Source organism: Coenobita brevimanus, chromosome 96 (assembly GCF_032717465.1).
Source record: "Coenobita brevimanus isolate Jiangsu-jjx chromosome 96, ASM3271746v2, whole genome shotgun sequence".
Lineage (NCBI taxonomy): Eukaryota > Metazoa > Arthropoda > Malacostraca > Decapoda > Coenobitidae > Coenobita > Coenobita brevimanus.
The window spans coordinates 20,163,394-20,183,684 of NC_137049.1; the positions used below are offsets into that span (position 1 = coordinate 20,163,394).

Here is a 20,291-nt window from a genome sequence, read left to right on the forward strand (position 1 = left end):
TTATTTTAGCCAAAATTCATTAATTTAAGTTTCTGTGACTCCTGGTATTCCGGGCGGCCTTAGAGATTTCGCATCATTTTTTCCATAGCAATTAATTCTGCACATTGCACCTCAGTATCCCCTTGTATATTCTTGACGTATGTTACGATATTAAAGGGTTATATAAACAAAAAAAAAGTTAAGGTGTAATATTTAAAATAAATCGCTATGGAGAGGTGCACGGATCTCCAAGCCGGAAAAAAATATATATCCCCCTCAGATAAAGAAAGAAAAAAAAAAACGATATCCCATGACTCAGATTAATAAAGCCTCCTATTGCAATGGGATACTAGACGTGTTCCGATCATGAGGGGGTGTTGGTAGTGTCAGTGGTTAGCATATACGAGTACAGATCGTAGGTAGGAGGACTTGAGGTCGACTTTCGAACTGGTGAAAACGGGCGTAGTTTGTATCCCTCGTGTCTGCTCACTGCGGGGAATGGAATGAGAGAGAGAGAGAGAGAGAGACTAACACCTGTGATAATAATACATGTTCTCACATGAGAAATAACCCCTCGTCAGAGAGAGAGAAAGAGAGAGAGAGAGAGAGAGAATGATAGCCTGTAGTTTATAAATTATTATAAATCAGTTTCTTTATTCACGAGCACTTATTGTGGGATACTGACGAGGAGAGTGTATGTGAGTGAGGTGGAGGGGGGAGAGGGAGGAGGAGGCCGAGGATGAGATGGAAGGATGGAATGGAGAGGTATATGAGAGAGGGGTGTGTGAGCTGGTAGCAGGGCAGTGAAATGGCGGGGGACAGAGCGATGTGGAGGCGATTTGTTTGTGGCCACCCCGTACGGGATTAAGGCGTCTGGCAATAGATAGACTTATTGTGGGTTTCGTATTAGGTTTGCTGCTGGCATGACCAAAAGTTGGACTCCCATTGTATGTACAGTACTGACGTACAGCAACTGTACGTCGGTGCAGTACATGCTGTACTGCCGGCTTATAGTCGCGAAGCTCGTAAGGGCAGACTGTAGAATTTCCCTCTTAATTTACTTTGGAACATACCTAAACCGTCCTGTAGGAAACTGATTACGACTAATCATATAATTATATAAAATTATAAAGTAGAATGTTAATAGTCTAATACAGCCCTCATATTCATGGTTACAGAATAAGCTTTTGGTGTTTATTAGAGTAGCCTACAGGAGTTAAGAGTTAGCTCTAAAAATTCTATAAGTCTTGTTGTATAATATAAATACTGGTTATGAAGAGAGGGTCATAGATATGAAGCTGATATTAACCGCAGTTGTCATTGGCTGGATGTCTGCCACACCTCCCCATCCGCCAATCATCATCTCGCCTCCACACAACACACGGTGCCAAATGGGCTTATCCATTGGCTTTTTTTTTTTTTTTTTTTTTGCCATTTACATACAAGATGGATAATGTTTCAGTCTCAAGTATTATGGTGAAATAATCATGTACAATATAAAATGCTTAGTAAAGCAATGATAGCTAGATGGTTGTATAATATGTTAGGTAATGTGAGATCTGGCATAGTGAAGCCTGTCTGCACAACAACAATATAGTCTGCTCTCTTCGTGGCTGAGAGACTGGCGGTATGGCGTCTGCTCAACTTCTCCGCACCTTAAAGGTTACTATTTGATGCCATTCATAATGTAGTTATTCATAAATTTTAACCTGCATTGAGATGTTAAAGAAAACTCCATTTGAATAAAAAATCTCCGAGTTAAAGGCATCCGTTGTCATAAGGTTATGTAGGCTATTGGGTATGGCTTCATTCCGAGCACCGTTATCTAACTGTGGTGATTTAGGCCGTAGAATTGTCAGAATGCAGACTCAGGATTAACTCTGTTTTTGAGGCCCAGGAGTCGTCCCATAAAAAAAAAAAAAAAAAAGATTATGGAGTACTACAATTGTCTAAGTCATCTGTTTGTTGAATGGGTTCATTATCACAACTTTTTTGTATGAAAGTGAGAGAAGCTCATTGGGTTCCATTATGTATGACATGAAAATAACAAGGGACCAGTAAGGGGGAGGGCAGACTTATACCACCCCCCTCTCTTTAACCCAATGATGTATTTCCTACTTTTATCACACCATCACCAGATGATTTATATGCACCTTGTGTTTGGAAGTTGATATTGGCTGTATCTAAACTCTGCAATTCAATATATCTCCAGAGATAAGTGAAAAAATCTTAGGATAACAAGAAAATAACACTAAGCATGACCACACTGAAGGAGTTAGCAATTCCAGTAGAGATTTCTTGTAAGAATTAATATTTAGGAAGTTACTGTACTACGTTTTCATTCTTAGGGTGTGTTTGGTCCATCCAGGATTTAAGTAAATGATGCAGATTTAAAATATCCAAATTACCAGAGCAAGCAAAATTCTTGGCAAGCATCAGCCTTGGCCTCAAAAAACACACACACACACAAAAGGAACATTTGCAGTATTTATTCCGCAGGAGAAAAAAGTAACATTGTCTATTTCTGAAAGTGTTTGTAAGATTATGAAAAGGAGAGGTGTCCTCTTTTGTAGTTGAGTGGGGTAGTTTAATGGTGTATATAAAAGCCCGCGTTGCTGGAGGTAAAGCGGGATCCTCTCTTTGCCTCAGTGGTAACGTGTCCACGTATCAAGCGCAAGGGCCTGGCATTGAATCTTGGCCAGGACAGTGTGATTAATTTGTTAAGTTTCCTTTTGGTCATTACAGTAGGGTTTAGGTAAAGGTAAATTGGAGGCAGATGCCAAGAAGTGCTTAACGTGATGCTCCTTGAAAGTAGGCTGTGAACATGTGACAAGATATTCACTTTTTTTGCTGGGATACAAGGATACAACATCAGCAGGTTTACTACAGGTAGCTACCGGTACCTATCTTAGGTATAACCCTAAGTATTCATTTTGCATGTCACCTTGAAAGAGGCAGACTGATGCCTTACAGTTGAATTGCACGGTCAGTTGCCTGCATTAAGATTCATGTTATCAGGCAGGCAACTAACCATTTGGACACAGCAGCAGTTTAGGAGGAGGAATTATTTCTGGTTTTGCACATAATCAGGTACGGTACAGTTTATTTTGTATGCTTTTTGATACTGTCATAGGTGCCCATATAAGTGAAATTCAACACATTAATAAATGATCTTATACATTATTTAAGCTCAGGAAAGTTTATAAGGTACATACCATCTCTGTTAATGTGTCAACCCACTCATCTCCAGGGTGCGTCAGGAGCCGGGTGGTTCCGCAGTTTCAGCTCAGCTGCTCCTGCTGCAAGCATCGCATCTGCACCTACCACAAAACTGTTCATCAATGGCAAATTTATTAACAGCAAGGCCACTGAATTTGTTGATGTACACAACCCAGCCACTAATGAGGTGTGTAAACAGAATTCATTGATTCACACAACCTCTCCACAGATTGAGTAACTTTCAGCCTGCATTTTCAGTGTGTCCACCCAGGATGTATAAAAATACATAAAGGTCTGTACTGTAAAATGCAGTACGCAGCTTCAAAATACAGTATTAATTCAGCTACTGTAGGGATTGAATATACTGTAGAAGGTTTACAAATAATTTTTTGTATCTAACAACAGTATATAAACGGTCTGTTCCTTGAGGCCTAGCAGTTTTTGCACATACAGTGGTTAACTACCCCATATCCTTATACTGTATTCTGTAATTCACAGGTGGTGACACGAGTACCCCTGACAACAGACACAGAGATGGAGTCAGCAGTAACAGCAGCACGAGAGGCTTTCACAGACTGGTCAGAAACATCAGTACTCACACGCCAGCAAGTTATGTTTAAATACCAGCAGCTCATCAAGGACAACATTGTAAGTACTGTATTTGACATGCATGTATACCCCTCGTGTGATGTCTTTTTGTGGCATTGATTGTTCCTTTGCTTTTGTACCCTCTACTTTATTTGCTAGTTTCCAGAGTCCTAGAGCCTAACTTACTTTATTTTGTTTAGTAGAAATAAGGGGTAGGATGGTGATGATTACCGTATATATTAAAATGCTTAATGCTGAAGTTTGTATCGTCCGAGATACTGTACATAGACAGTTATCTGCTGTATATGGCATTTCTTCTGCCATTATTTTCAAATTTAAAAGCTAGGCAGATTGTGTCAGAATAATTCTTGAGATTATGTAGATGGTGCTGTATCTCAGATATAGCTAGTGTACAACAGAAGTACCGTACTGTTTTGTGAATGACATCACTTCTGAGTTAGAGTATGTCTTTAAAACTGTACTTCTTGACTTGGATCAGGGTGCTAAGTCATGGTGCTTATGGGCCACATTGCATGAGCTCAGCACATTTAACCACCTTATGTACCTGTACTGAATTAGTGTTTGAAACATTTATGGAGCTTTGGCAAGGAAAAATACTAAGTCAAAGTACTATTTCATTTTATAAAATGTGTCCAGGTGTTAACAAGAGATACTGTACATGTTTCAGCATGAGCTTGCCAAGAGCATCACCAAGGAGCAGGGCAAGACACTGGTTGATGCAGAGGGCGATGTGCTCAGAGGCCTGCGTGAGTACCCGTGCCGTCAAAACCTGTTCATGCTCATAAAATTTGGGTTTAATATGTGTAGAACTTCAGATGTGTGCAAGCTAGTAGCAACAATTCATCTTTTTGTTTATTTTCTGATAAAAAATTCATTATTTCATTCATTCATCATCTGATCCTGTGTTGCCCCATGAGGAACCTAGGAGCCTGGGGCTAGGCAAGTTGGTCCTGACATGTAAGATGAGAGTGACCTGCATTCATCCCTGAGTGGCACTACATTAGCAATAAACCCCAACCATCCCTTGGATATAAACCTGCTCCGGCCCAATCCGATTGGAGCGCCTTAATTACCCACTAAACCACAAGGTGCCATAATTTGGTTATATGGTTACCACCCAGCATAGTAAAAGGATTTCCTGGTGTATGGGAAACCATTTGGCATGTCACTCATTGTAGTCACTTGTAGACAGAAAGAAGAGGAAAGAACAAAGGAAAGAAGGAAGTATTTTTATAAATTTATTTATTTTTGGGATTACTACACTAGTTAACCATGCATTTATGCTCTCTGATTTTTCAGTCATCGACAGTTATCAGCCAGTAAAGCAAACTGTATTGTCTGTGGTGTACATAATGACTGCCTTTTTATATTTTTTTACATTTCAAAATTTAAATATTATGTCCAGCATTACACATTTGTTATGTAATTTTCATTCGGTATTAAGTTTGTATTGTACAAGGTGTGTGATGGGGTGGCATTGAGCCATTTGTAGATCATGTATCAGTAAGTGTTGTAACTTATTTATAACTGTGCAATGTTTCAGAGGTTGTTGAACATTGCTGCAGCATTACCAGCCTGCAGTTGGGTGAGACAATGCCTGGCATCTCCCGTGACATGGACACTCACTCCTACCGGGTGCCTCTCGGAGTCTGTGCTGGTATCGCACCTTTTAATTTCCCCGCCATGATTCCTCTCTGGGTATTTCTTTGTGGTTCCTTTGTTTTAATGCTTAGTGGCAGATGAAACATTACTTCATTTGTATTTGCTGAGCTCAGAAATGTTTCTCATGTCTATCAAATGTCAAAAATGAGACGAGAAAGTGGAAACTATTTGACCAATTGAATCTGGTGTATTTTAATTTTATGTACCATACTTAATCTCAAGGCATTTTTACCCAGATTAGGAGACATTTTGATTTATAGGGGTTGGATATAGGCTTCAGTGACCCCTTCACTACCAGCAGACTCTCCCAAGTTGAATAAATATCTGGCATAGCAAGAATAAATTTTAAAAGGTGTGACCAAGATTCAAGAGGTAAAATATATGGCTCAATATGTACGGTATATTTTTTCCCTTTGCCAGATGTTCCCTGTGGCATTGGTGTGTGGGAATACATATGTTTTCAAGCCATCAGAGCGAGTACCAGGTGCCACCATGCTGCTGGTGGAGATGCTGCAAGAGGCAGGGTGTCCACCGGGGGTCGTTAATATCATCCATGGGCAACATCTTGCCGTTAACTTCATATGTGACAACCCACATATTAGGGCCATCTCATTTGTTGGTTCTGATACTGCTGTGAGTATCAGCACTTGTTTCATTATACAGTTTGGCTGATACTACTATTTATTAGATTCATTAGCTGTTTAAGTTTCTCTGATTAGTTAATTATGTTTAAAAAAGTGTGGAGTTTCACAAATTAAGTGAAGCAGGGAGATCAAGTGTAAGTAAATGAGGTTGCCTCCTTCATTTTTCAGGCATTATGCCATTGAGCAGGTAATGGTGAGCATGTAGTGTATTAGGAAGTACAGTTTATTAATTCTAATGTTCCAGGATTTCTCATTACAGTTTAAGATAATTATACAGTATATTAATCCCTAACATTCCAGGATTTCTCATTACAGTTTAAGATAATTATCTGGCCACAAGTATAAAATACAGTGTATCTATTGCCTGGGATAGTTTCAAGGTAATGTATTCATTTTTGTATCATTTGCAGAGCCAGGATATATAAAGGCTGTGAATCTATGGTTGTGTAATAGGTTTTGACAACATCAGTGCAGCTCATGATACAAAACATAAGTCATCATCTCCTCTCTTCATCCTTGTTATTCATCAGCCTCTTGTAAACATGTCACTCCTTTCTCCTGCTTTTATCTACCTTTTGTTAGCATGCTGCCCTTCCCCAATTTTTTGTCTGCCTTTAGTAAGTGTGCCACTGCTTGTTACTTATTTGTCCTTGTAATCAACCATCAACCTCATATCAACCCCCAGGGTCGGTACATCTACGAGCGTGGATCGATGAAGGGGAAGCGTGTACAGTCCAACATGGGTGCCAAGAACCATGGTGTCATCATGCCTGATGCCAACAAGGAGAGCACCCTCACACAGCTGGTGGGGGCTGCTTTTGGGGCTGCAGGGCAGAGGTGAGACTGGATGCAGATAATGTTGTTGTGCTTTAGTTAATCATCTGAATCTTGCAGCTGAAGCCCACTTCTGGAGTGGGACACCTTCACATGGAGACACCAGTATAACTGATCATCTTCACCGTCCAGGTATACAGATGTCTCCCAAACGGAGCATGGTAGACTATAGGAGAAAGGTAACTTCAGTCTGCAGTCCATCAGGTTATATTTCAGATGTGCCTGAGACCACAACTTAATAAATGAAGCCTCTTTGAGTTTCTGTCTTTGCATCTAATGGGTTGCTAAAGTAAGGAGAGTTCAGGCAGTAGTGAGTTGTTCATATTTTCACTTTTGACCTTATACTTTTCGTCTATAAGTAGCATTAACAGCTGAGTCAGAGTATCAAATAACAGCCAAAGCTAGGAAAGTCTCATCAGTCCGTATTTCCCCGGATCTGTGATGGCATCATGCCAGAGGGAAGATGCCACAGTTTCCAGTCAGTTCATTGGTGATCATGTTTTCATGATGCATTGTTGCGTAATAAAATGTGAAAGTAGCAAAAGTAGGTACCTTCATATCTGATCATCTCGTCTGTAAAAATACATTTTTGTGGTAGTTGGGGGCGCTCACCATCCACTCACTCGATATAGTGCTGGTCTCAGGTGTCTGCCCTTTCCTCTCCTTCATCCTTCTTTCCTTCCATCCTCTTCTGTCTTTCTTTCCTTCATTCTTTCCTCGTCCTTCTGCCTATGGGCAACTTTACACTCCTTCTTCTGTCTTTCTTTCTTTCATTCTTTCCTCTTCTTTCTGCCTGTGGGTGACGTTACACTGCATGACAAGCCAAATGGTTTCCTGTACACCAGGAAACCATTTACTACACTGGGTTGAAACCATATAACCAAATTTTGATGCCTGGTGGTTTAATGGGTAATTACAGCGTTCCAGTAGGATTGAGCCGGTGAAGGTTTATATCCAAGGGGTGTTTGTGGTATATTGCTCACATAATGCCACTCAGGGATGAGTGAGGCTGGTCACTCTTATCTTAACTGTTGGGACCAACTTGCCTAGTCCCAGGCTTCTACACTCCTCGTGGGGCAACGTAGGATTGGGTGATGAATGAATGACTGGTATTGTGTAACCAGTATAAATGCTGTGTGGATTTAGTTTTTTAACCACTGTATACTCGTATCAGCATCAGAATAATCTAAGTACAGTACTGTATTTATTCATTTAATTTCCAAGTAATTAGATGTAGCTATGGTTTTGAGGACTGGTGTGTGTAGGTAAGGCATATTTTCTGCCATATTTTTCACATTTGGGTGTGGCGATACTGATTATGCTGCTTGTTATTATAAACTTAACTTCCATGTCTTCAGATGCATGGCTCTGAGCACAGCAGTGTTTGTGGGCGAGGCAAAGGAATGGCTGCCAGAGCTGGTGGAGCGATCTAAGAAGCTGAAGGTGAATGCTGGCCATGTCCCCGGAGCCGACCTGGGCCCTGTTATCTCACCCCAGGCCAAGGAGCGCATCAGTTCACTGGTAGAGGCCAGCATCAACGAGGGAGCCAAGTGTATCTTAGATGGAAGAAAAATCACCGTGCCAGGGTATGAGAATGGGAATTTTGTTGGGCCGACAATCCTCACAGATGTCAGGGTGAGTACTGTTTTATATTTTTAAACTTAGTGTGTTTTTTTTTCCCCCAAGTGGTTATATTTAATTAGAGACTTTTTGAACTGTAAAGGTTAAATATTGCATTGCTAAATTCCTTTCCCTGAGTTGAATAAAATTGTATGGTATTAGTGAGAATAAACTAAAAGTCACCCTGCTTCAAGGGTTAGGAATGCTTGGTGATCAAGTGGTTAGAATGCCCCAGTTGCAGGAGCTGCTTTCCTTAAGTGTGATTCCCCAAGAAAATATGCTCCTCATCTCCCTTTAAATGTACCCGACATGGGCAGACTGGCCTTGGGGCCCTTACACTTTGAAGGGAGTTAAGTGGGATTGGTCATTACCATAACTGACCTAATTAATCTGGCATCCCAGAAAAGAGGTTTACAGGACAAAGTCTGAGTCATAGAGACTTTTCTGTAATAACCTAAATTGTGTGGAAAGGAAGATTATGATTTTTAAGGTGGCAAATCAGGGGAAGAGGAAGAACAGGGATATCATAAGTGAGCAGTGTGTGAAGAATGTTGAATGAAGAGTAATGGTGAACAGTGAGGATATTAAAGATGCATGGAGAGAGCATTATAGCCAGTTGTTGAATGTGGAGTTTGACTGGGTGTCACGGGGTTTTTAAAGTATATGTAATATTAAAGGATATTATTCAGTAATACTGAGAACAGGACAGGACAATGAATTGTCTTGTGAAAATCAAGCAATGATTACTTTATGCCGGCTTGTGAAAATCAAGCAATGATTACTTTATGCTGGCTTACTTCACGGATTCTCTAAGGACGAGACTTTATAAACTTTCTCAACAGTACACAGCAGAGACTAATTACTCACAAATGCTGTTTATTAGTACTGTTAGCCTCTGGAGAAAGTGCCTTCACCCCTGACAATTAAAAACTAATGCTATTAATGATAACAGGTTCTTGCTGATGCATTAACTCCTGGTTGCACAACGGATTTTAAGCTTAATACAAAAGGACTGGCCTAAGTACCAGTTATGAATAGCAAAGCGTTTATGCAAACTAGGAGCTATAAGTGAAATAAGCTTAATATGGAAAATAAAACACGAATTTACATTACATTAAGCTCAAGAAAAAGAAGTTAAATTTATTGATTACAGTAAAATGAATTTACGTTACATTTCAAAATGAATTGAAAATAAGGAGATCGCACTCACTCGCTCACTCAAAAGCTAAACTCTTAAACCTAGGAAAAAACGAAAAGAAAATACTGGTCAGAAAAGTGGACAAAGCGGATGACTGGGCGTCCTTACTGGAAGGACACTGCACACGCTAAGTCTCTCGCCAATCACACTAGGTGGGAATACGGCGGCGGTGGGAACTAGGCGTCGTTGAGGAAGGACACTGGCACACACACTACCTGCTTCCGTGGTGTACAAATCTTGACTGACTTCAAATCGTGAGAAAGAGGCGAGTGTCATGGCCACATTGCTAACGGCTAGAATGAGCGAAACACACCCATAATAAATCGCTCAGCGGAAGTGCTAATGTCTCGCACAAAGACGATCATTTATGACACAGTGAAAAATTGTTCTGAAAACACTCCCAACTGGGTGAATACGTAGCAGTTGACTGAGTGATAAATACTGGGATTCCACTAGAATTTGCGGTTTCCCACCAAAGTTGATGTCACGAGTTTATTCAGTTGCATAATCGCGCGGACTCGTGACACTGGGACAGGGAAGGTTTGGAGCCAGCAGATTCAGTGTTTGGCCCATGGCCTTTGATTGACACTGCTACTGTGAGTGGGGCAATAGGCAGGATGCAGGTTGGGAAGGCAGCAGGTGTGTCTGGGTTGACTGCTGAAATGTTGAAAGCCTTAGGAGATACAGGAGTGAGGTTACTGGTAGTCATTGACCTGATAAATATGATTATATATGAGTGTGTAATCCAAGATGATTCGCTGAAGAGTGTAATTGTAAATGTACACAATTGAAGGGGTGATGCACTGGAAATAGGAAATTATAAAGGCATAAAGCTATTAGACCAGATAATGAAGGTAATGGGGAGAGTTCTAGAAGGTAAGATTAGAGAAAGAGTGAATATTGATGAGATGCAGCTTGGGTTTATGCCAGGCAAAGGGACCACTGATGCCATATTCATTGTTTGGCAGCTTCAGGAAAAATATATATGAAAGAAAATGGAACTATTCTTTGTTTTTGCTGATTTGGAGAAGGCCTTGAGAGAGTCCCTAGAGAGATGGTGAATTGGGTATTGAGAAAGTTTGGGATCGAGGAGTGGCTGGTTAGGGTGATTATGGTCATGTATGTGGGTGCTCGCACCCAGGTAAGGGTGAATGGAGATTTGATAAGTTTTCCTTGAATGTTGGTGTGCCCCTTGTTTAACGTGGTACTTGAAACCCCCTCACGTGACCTCAGGAATGGATTCCCATGGGAGATGTTGTATGCTGATGATTTGGTATTGATTGCAGAGAATGAAAGGGAGGCAGAGGAAAGATTTAGGAAGTGGAGAGATGGTATGGGGCACAAGGGCTTAAGAGTAAATGCATATAAAACAAAAATGATGGTATCTAGGGCTGGTGGCGGTACTGTCGAAGAAGAGGGAGAGTGGCCATGTGCAATTTGCCACAAGGGTGTGGGAAGTAATTCCATCTTGTGTAGTGTCTGTGATAAGTGGGTGCATAAGAGATGTAGTGGTATTAGAGGCATACTGCAAGATAATGCTGATTTCATGTGTTCGGTGTGTTGGGGAGAGCATGTAGAGATTGTCAGGTGTGAAAGGATTTATATGTGGTGGGGGGTCCACTCACTCGATGTAGTGCTGCTCTCGGGTGTCTGCCCTTTCCTCCATCCTTCTTTCCTTCCATCCTAATCTGTCTTTCTTTCCTTCATTCTTTCCTCATCCTTCTGCCTACAGGTGACTTTACACTTCCTCTTCAAGCTTTCCTTCATTCTTTCCTCTTCCTTCTGCCTGTGGGTGACTCTACACTGAATGCCAAGCCAAATGGTTTCCTCTACACCAGGAAACCATTTACCACACTGGGTGGTAACCTTATAACCAAATTTTGGCACCTGGTGGTTTAGTGGGTAACTATTGCGCTGCAGTTGGATTGAGCTGGTGAAGGTTTATATCCAAGAGGTGGTTAGGGTTTATTGCTCACATAATGCCACTCAGGGATGAGTGAGGCTGGTCACTCTCATCTTAAATGTCAGGACCAACTTGCCTAGCCCCGGGCTTTTATGCTCCTAGTGGGGCAACGCAGGATTAGATGATAATGAATGATGAATGGATTTATCTTGCTGGTGAGTCTCTGAGTGTGTGGAAGAGTTTTGTTATTTGGGAGACATGTTATGTGCTGGAGGCGGGGCTGGAGCTAGCTCTGTGGCTAGAGTGAAGAGTGGGTGGAAGAAGTTCAGGGAGCTGATGCCTTCCCTGACATTGAGAGGGCTCTTCCTCTGCACTAAGGGATCTTTGTATGCAGCATGTGTTAGGAGTGCAATGCTGTATGGTAGTGAGACTTGGGCAGTAAAGGAAGAGGATATTTGCAGGCTCTAACATACAGAAATGACAGTGATTAGGTGGATGTGTGGTGCATCCCTGAGTGTGAGGCCTGGGGGGGCTAGATTTACAGTGGAAGAGTTGAGGGGTAGGTTGGGACTGGAGTGTATTGGTATTATGATGAGGAGAGGGAGATTGAGATGGTTTGGGCATGTGGAGAGGACGGAGGATGATAATTGGGTTCAGAAAGTGAGAAGTGTTAATGTTAGGGGTGGGGTTGCGAGAGGTATGCCGAAAAAGACCTGGGACGAGGTCATTGAGAGTGACCTCTGGAATAAGGGACTGAATAGGGAAGCTGCCTGAGATCGAGCAGCATGAAGAGCCGCCATTAGGTAACCAAGGCCGATGCATGCAAGCATGTTGGATCCTTCAAAAATGAATGAATGAACAAATGAACCCTATCTTTATATGTGAAGAAGGGTTGGGATGATAATCATTCGTCGTTCGTTTTTAAAGGCTCCAACATGCTTGCATGTGTCGGCCTTGGTCACCTAATGGCGGCTCTCCATGCTGCACGATCCATTGCAGCCTCCCTGTTCAGTCCCTTAACCCTAAGGTCACACTTAATGACCTCGTCCCATGTCTTTCTCGGTCTACCCCTCATAACCCCACCCCCAATATTAACACTTCTCACCTTCCTCACCCAACTATCATCCCCCATCCTCTCCACATGTCCAAACCACCTCAATCTACCTCTCCTCATCACAACACCAATACACTCCAGTCCCATCCTACCTCTCAACTCTTCCATTGTAAACCCAGCCCCTCCAGGCCATGGACGCAGGGACGCACTGCACATCCACCTAATCATTGTCATTTCTGTACGTCTGAGCCGGCGAATGTCTTCCTCCTTCACTGCCCAGGTCTCACTGCCATACAGCATTACACTCCTAACACACGCTGCATACAAAGACCCCCTTAGCACGTAGGGAGAGCCCCTCAATGTCAGGAGAGGCAAGAGCTCCCTGAACTTCTTCCAACCACTTCTCACCCTAGCCACAGAGCTAGCTCCAGCCCCACCTCCAGCACACAACATGTCTCCTAAATAACAAAACTCTTCCACACACTCAAGAGATTCACCAGCAAGTTCAATTCTTTCACGTCTGACGATCTCCACCTGCTCACCCCGGCACGCCGTACACATAAAATCAGCATTATCTCGCAGTCTACCTCTGATACCACTACATCTCTTATGCACCCATTTATCACACACACCACACAAGATGGAATTACTTCCCACGCCCTTGTGGCAAACTGCACATGGCCACTCTCCCTTGTCTTTGACAGTACCGCCACCAACCCTAGATATCATCACTTTGTTTTATCTGCATTTACCCTTAAACCCTTTTGCCCCATACCATCTCTCCACTTCCTAAACCTTTCCTCCGCCTCCCTTTCATTCTCTGCAATCAACACCAAATCATCAGCATACAACAACTCCCACGGGAGTCCGTTTCTAAAGTCACGTGAAAGGGCTTCAAGTACCATGATAAACAACATGGGACTCAAGACTGACCCCTGATGCACACCAACATTCACGGAAAACTCATCACTCAAATCTCCATTCACTCTCACCTGGGTGTGAGCACCCACATACATGGCCATAACCACCCTAACCAGCCACTCCTCCAAGCCAAGCTTTCTCATTGCCCACTTCACCACCTCTAGCGACTCTGTCAAAGGCCTTTTCCAAATCAACAAAAACAAAATAAAGATCCCTTCTCCTACCAATATATTTTTCCTGAAGCTGTCGAACAATGAATATGGCATCAGTGGTCCCCCTACCTGGCATAAACCCAAACTGCATCTCATCAATATTCACTCTTTCTCTAATCATACCTTCTAAAACTCTCTCCATTACCTTCATTATCTGATCTAAAAGCTTTATACCTCTATAATTCCCTCTTTCCAGGGCATCACCCTTCCCTTTATACACATTTACAATTACACTCTTCAGCCAATCATCTGGGACAACACACTCATAAATAATCCTATTTATCAGGTCAGTGACTAAACTCACCCCTATATCGCCTGAGGCCTTCAACATTTCGGCAGTCAACCCAGACACACCTGCTGCCTTCCCCACCCTCATCCTGCCTATTGCCTCACTCACAGTAGCAGTATCAATCAAAGGCCAAGGGCCAGACACTGGATCTGCTGGCTCCAAACCTTCCCTGTCCCAGTCAAACTCCTCATTCAACAACCGGTTATAATGCTCTCTCCATGCATCTTTAATATCCTCACTGTTCACCACTACCCTTCCTTCATCATTCTTCACACACTGCTCACCTATGATATCCCGATTATCCCTCTTCACCTGACCTGCCACCCTAAATATATTTTTCCTTTCCCCATGATTTAGGTTATCAAGTAATTGTCTCTGTGACTCAGACTTTGCCCTGTATACCTCTCTCCTAGCCCTACGCTTGGCAGCCAAATATTCCTCTTTGCTACCACCCTTCTTCCATTCCCGGAAAAGCCTTTTCTCCTTAATTGCAGCTTCTACACCCTCATCCCACCACCAAGTTACTTTATGTCTTGGTGGTCCTCTTGTCCAGCCGCATGTTACATCAGTAACTCTCAAGAAATTGTTCTTGAGGGCTCTGTACTGTTCATTAACGCCTCTGTCTACAGCTCCCTGTTCAGCCACCACTCTCCTCAACTCGCTATAGAAGGCATCCCTTACTACTTGGTTTTTCAGCTTCCATATTTTCCTCCTAGGTACATAAGTCCTCTTTTTCATCATTTGTTCTTTAAGCACCATATCACAAATCAATAGTTTTTGCTGCTGCACACACTCCTCACTTCCTATAACTTTAACATCCCTCACTAACCTCCTATCGGCCCTCCTAACCAGAAAATAATCTATCTGACTGCTATTTCCCCCAGACTCATACGTAATTAACCTACTGTCTCTTTTCCTAAAATATGTGTTGCACACAATCATGTCCGTTGCCTCCCAAACTCGAGTATCCTTTCCCCTTCTGCATTCCTTAGACCATATGCACATCCCCCATGCACTCCTTCATAACCTTGGGCTGCTTCACCTACATGACTATTTAAGTCCCCTCCCAAAATCACTATCTCATCATCCCGCATACCACCCACTACACGTATTAAATCATCCCAAAATCTATCTTTCTCTGATTCATCCAATCCTGCCTGTGGAGCATATGCCGATATAATCACAGCTATCTTTCTTCCCAACAGAATTTTCACAACCAATATCCTATCGCTTACTCTCAAAACATTCATAACATATTCCACCCATTTCTCCGCAACCATCACACCAACACCTCCATATCCGTCTGTCCTCCCCTGCCAAAACAACTTATAGCAACAGTCCTTCCCAACAATCTTTCTGGCTGATCCACCCCTGTACCGGACTTCCTGCAAACACGCCACGCCCACCCACCTCCTACTGAATGCCTCAACGACTTCCCCTGCTCTTCCCCTCAAACTTCCCACATTCCATGAACCCACCCTCATCCCCATGGGTGATTTACTGTCCTCAGGCTTGCTTTGAAACCTTTTTTGTTTTGTCATCTTCAGTATTAATAAATGGGGACAGACACAGCACAGGTCCCACTCACCGCACAAGCCCAGGTCCAGGCAATGGATCTGGGACCCCTAGCCCACCAGCTTACCAGTGGCTGTGGTAGTGGCCTCGGGGCACCCTGCCAGGACAGCTGCAGGGACACCCTCCAAGCGCGTCTTGGCACTGCAACTATCCCGCCATTATACACCCACTGATAGGGCAGCCTCCTGGGACGCTACTCCCAGGTTCGGGCCCCTCTCTATTGGGTGGAAGCGGCAGCCTGGGAACCGCAATGCCCTGTACCCTCTAGCACAGGCCCGAGCCCCATCTCGCCCTGGACCCATGATCTATGCCGGCGGAACCCCCGCCACGCCTCCCCCCAGAAGTCCGCCACTAGGTAGCGGGGGCAAAGTTTTCTGGCCGCATGCCCTTGCTGGCGCCAACCCCTGTAACGTAGTGGGATACGTTGTGCGAAATGTAAAGTGCATGTGGTGTAGTGCATAGATAGTTAGAGGAAATGTTTGGGAGAGTATGCTGGTCTACTCTCCATGTTACTGTCACACTGAAAAGGTCAGCAAAGGGGGATGGTTAGATAGCTAGTGAAACAGGAGCTCCAGCTCTCCCTATCACCACCATTCCCATTCCCCTCAGGAGTACTACCCTGTTCGGCCCGTGCTACGGCCTCCTCCTATCATTTACCATGAATTATTAATTTATTGATGATCTTTTCATTCTTTTTTTCCTGTGTTTATAAACTTATTTTTGCCTCTGAACCTACTAGTGATACAGTCATGAGCAAAGTTCTCCGGCAGTCCTCTGCCAGCAATGTGTCCTGCTTTCCACATTTCTCATTCCTCCCCAAACGAAAACCAGAACCAGTATCTTTCCTTCTCGTACACTTTTGTTGTGTACTTCATATTGCTGATAAATAAGAATAGTTCAGGTGACATATTTCATTTCCACAGCCAGCAGAGAATGTGTACTTCATATTGCTGATAAATAAAAATAGTTCAGGTGACATATTTCATTTCCACAGCCAGTAGAGAAGTTTTGGAGAACTTTAGCACATGGCTGTACACCCCATCTTTAGATGAGAAAAAAATCATAATGATGATGATAGTAATGATAATGATACATTTTCCACGCAGCTCATCTACAACCGTATCTCCTTCCAGTCTGAAATGACATGAGAGAAGATCTTTAGGATGGTAATGATAATATTTTTCACCCCACTCATTTATAAATCTCTCTCCACCAGCTGAAATTGGCATGCCATAAGGAAATCTTTGGGTTGATGAACTGATGTCACAAACACCGCTGCTGCTGCTGTACTTTTTTTTTTTTCTTTTTTTTTCATCACTCATCCATGATTCTTTGCCACCAGCCTAACATGACATGCTACAAGGAGGAGATCTTTGGACCTGTGCTAGTGACTCTGTGTGCTGATACCCTAGACGAAGCCATCAGTATCATCAATTCCAACCCCTACGGCAATGGCACTGCCATCTTCACCACCAATGGTGCCACTGCTCGCAAATTCACCAACAAGATTGATGTGGGACAGGTGAGGCAGAGAATGAAGGGGTAACAGCTCTAGCTGTTTTTTTTTTTTTTTTTTTATGTGGGGCATGTTTGTGGATGTTTATGCTTGTGGGTAGAGTCAGGATTCTGGGTGCTTGAATGGTGAGCAAATGAGAGTGTGGCCCACTTAATTGGGTGGACTTTATTAGTTTCCCGTCACAGGTTTTTTCTTTGTCTCTGGATCCTATATCACCTGATCCCTAGGTAGTAAAAGAGGTCTGGATGTTATGATGATGTTGATCTACTTGTTTCAGGTTGGAGTGAACGTCCCCATCCCAGTGCCTCTACCTATGTTCTCTTTCACTGGGTCACGAGGATCCTTCCTTGGGGATGCTAACTTCTATGGCAAGGCAGTAAGTATTCACCATGGGTAAGAGGAGTGCTGGGAGAGAAGGTAACTCTCATTGTGATTTGCTGGTGAATAGAGAGAAACAAAGTGTGCTGATGAGTGGAGAGAAACGAAATGTTCAGGTGACTGGAGAGAAGTTTGATCTTGGTGAGGGAGTTGAAGGACTCTGGTGCAGGAATAGAAAGGAGAGTCAGAAGTGTCTGCCAGTTTCTGTTATGCCGTTACCTAGCAGTCACTCTTAGTAATTTCAGTAGTGTACCGGTAACCTTCTTTTGTAATTAGTTCTTGCTGCCATAGATAATTTTATTCAGCATAGGGGAGACCACAGGCATTGAAGGGATTGGAAACAGTCTCCATTAGTCCTTATTTATATATTTTTTTTACATGCCAGATCATTATTGTGAAGATAGATGTTTTGGATATTTGACCCTCTTAGTAGACCCTGAAGTGTCAAGTCAGGCCAAAACTGCCATCATCATAGTGCATGCAGTTTCACTATACTCATTTGGATGTTATTTATTCCTTCAGAACAGTCTGTAGCAGTGTCAAGCCCTGACCCAGGGACATATTCTTAATATTATTCTATATCTGTGTAAGATTTAATTCAGTGTATGATACACTTTCGACATGACAGGGGTATATACATCCTTCATAAACATCTTGCATGAGGGAGTTTTCCTAAGTTTATTAAAATCAGCTATTAGCAGCAGTAATAAAGCAAGAGGATGTCACTCAGAGTCAAGATGTTAATTGAGTGTATATTAACCTTGCAGGGTATCAACTTCTACACTCAGATAAAGACAGTGACTCAGATGTGGCGCGAGACAGATGTAACTCCCACCCATTCTGCCACAGCCATGCCTGTGATGCGCTGAACCTGCTTCCTCACACTGCAGCTGCTGTGTGTTCCTCTGGCCTCATCATGTCAGTTGTCACATTCTAGTAGTCTGTTTTAACCCCTTAGTCTCTTTATATTCACATCACAGTAGCCTCTTTCAACTGCTTCAGTCTTAAAATATTATTATACTTTTCTTGTGACCATGTCAGTGATGCAATTAGTCATCTTCCTCATTGTAATCCTTTGACATTGTCATGTCAGTGTCACTGTAGTATCCTATATTAATCCCATCATTTCAAGGGTGTCCCTTTTTTTTTATTGCTGTTATGATTAGATGTATGTATGTGTGGTCTTATCTCCAGATGATTTTATTCCAACTTTGAAGATTCATCAAATCAGAGGGGTTAAGTACTGGAGGGTTTTCTCAAGTTGTATAAAATTATCTGTTTGGTAGCCAGAATATAGGGGAAAAGATGTCCTCTGGGTGAAGGGATCAATATTGGTACTACTTTTTTGCAGTATCAAGAAGTTGCTCATGAACTAATCAGTTACTAACTACCATCACATTAAATGAATGGTAGAATTTGATTTGCCTCTTGGGAAGTTACAGGGACCTTTATTATCTGGTAGAAAACATTCCTAAGCAGAAGAGTTTCTGAAACTCTTCCATAAATGTAGTGCAACCTAATGTTCTTAGAACAGTGATAAAATTATGGCCAGAAAACCACAATGTACTTCAGAATGTGCTGTTTTGTGGATAGTGACTCCAGGTGCCATAAATTAGTTACAGTACATGCAGAAGTATTACTCATCCAATCTTATATAAGCATCAGCCAATGGCATTTTATTGGTGCAGTAAATTGGTTAAGTAAAAACCCATCGCTAGGCAAGGTATTGTATCCCTGGGTAGATTTAACATGTAAAATATAGGGATACTTTTTTGAGCCTTGGGTTGCCCCCCTAACCAAGTCCTAAACCCACCCAAATGAGTCCAAAAACAAGTTTCAAGCTAACCTAAACCCTCAAATAGCTTTAAAACAAGCTAAACTAAACCTAAAAGTTAAAACTCGCCTAAACCCAAAAATAAAATCTGAAAATCATCAAAAATAAGTCTGGAAAAAATCAAACTTAGTAAATTGTACCTAAAAATGATAATGTTCACCCCATCTATGACTAATACACATTAATCTAAGTCTAAAAACAGTTTATAAATCAACCTAAATACAAAATTTGTCTAAAATATCAATGTTGGTAAAAAAAAAAAAAAAAAAAAAAAATCATTATACTTTCATTTGGCCATCGTTTGATGGGGTAGGGTGGTATTTCTATCCCCATCACTATGCCGGGGTATAATGTCTCAGGGTCTGTCTGTATATACATGCATACACATGCAAACCACAACTACATCCTTTGTTAAGCACTAGTGTTACCACACACGTGATGTAGCAACATACGTGATGAAGGTCTTTGGCTTCACAGGACACAGTATGTGGTCTCTGATGTTACTGTTACCTACAGTAATGTCACACTCTTAACTGCATCAACTTGCACCTGTATGTGTTGACTCTCTGAATTCTACCTCCAGACTGCCTTCTCTCCCTACACTTTACAGTGTAAGCAACTCCTTGTCGTGAGTGATGGCAAACACATTCAGAGTCTGGTCCCCTTTATCTCACCTCTAATGGCTCCTCTCACCATTTGTTTACCATCTCACCACACCACTGGGCTTAAAATGTTAATCAGTAGTAAATTTAACTTTCAGTTAACAATCAGTGATCTGTGTAAACATCTTAATCCATGTAAATCATTTGTCTTTACTACAAAACGTTTGCTGCCTATCAATAAA

At 42.2% G+C, this 20,291-nt stretch overlaps 1 protein-coding gene across 1 annotated transcript; it reads left to right on the top strand.

Moving 5' to 3' along the window:
- Positions 1-1,600: 1,600 nt before the first annotated feature.
- LOC145413438 (putative methylmalonate-semialdehyde/malonate-semialdehyde dehydrogenase [acylating], mitochondrial) lies at positions 1,601-20,291 on the top strand. Its single transcript, XM_080283128.1, has 11 exons — positions 1,601-1,641; positions 3,230-3,385; positions 3,697-3,846; positions 4,475-4,553; positions 5,351-5,505; positions 5,890-6,102; positions 6,799-6,950; positions 8,306-8,582; positions 17,062-17,241; positions 17,513-17,611; positions 18,381-20,291. Exons 1-11 carry the CDS (start codon positions 1,609-1,611, stop codon positions 18,480-18,482), a joined length of 1,596 nt encoding a protein of 531 aa, XP_080139254.1. The 5' UTR covers positions 1,601-1,608; the 3' UTR covers positions 18,483-20,291.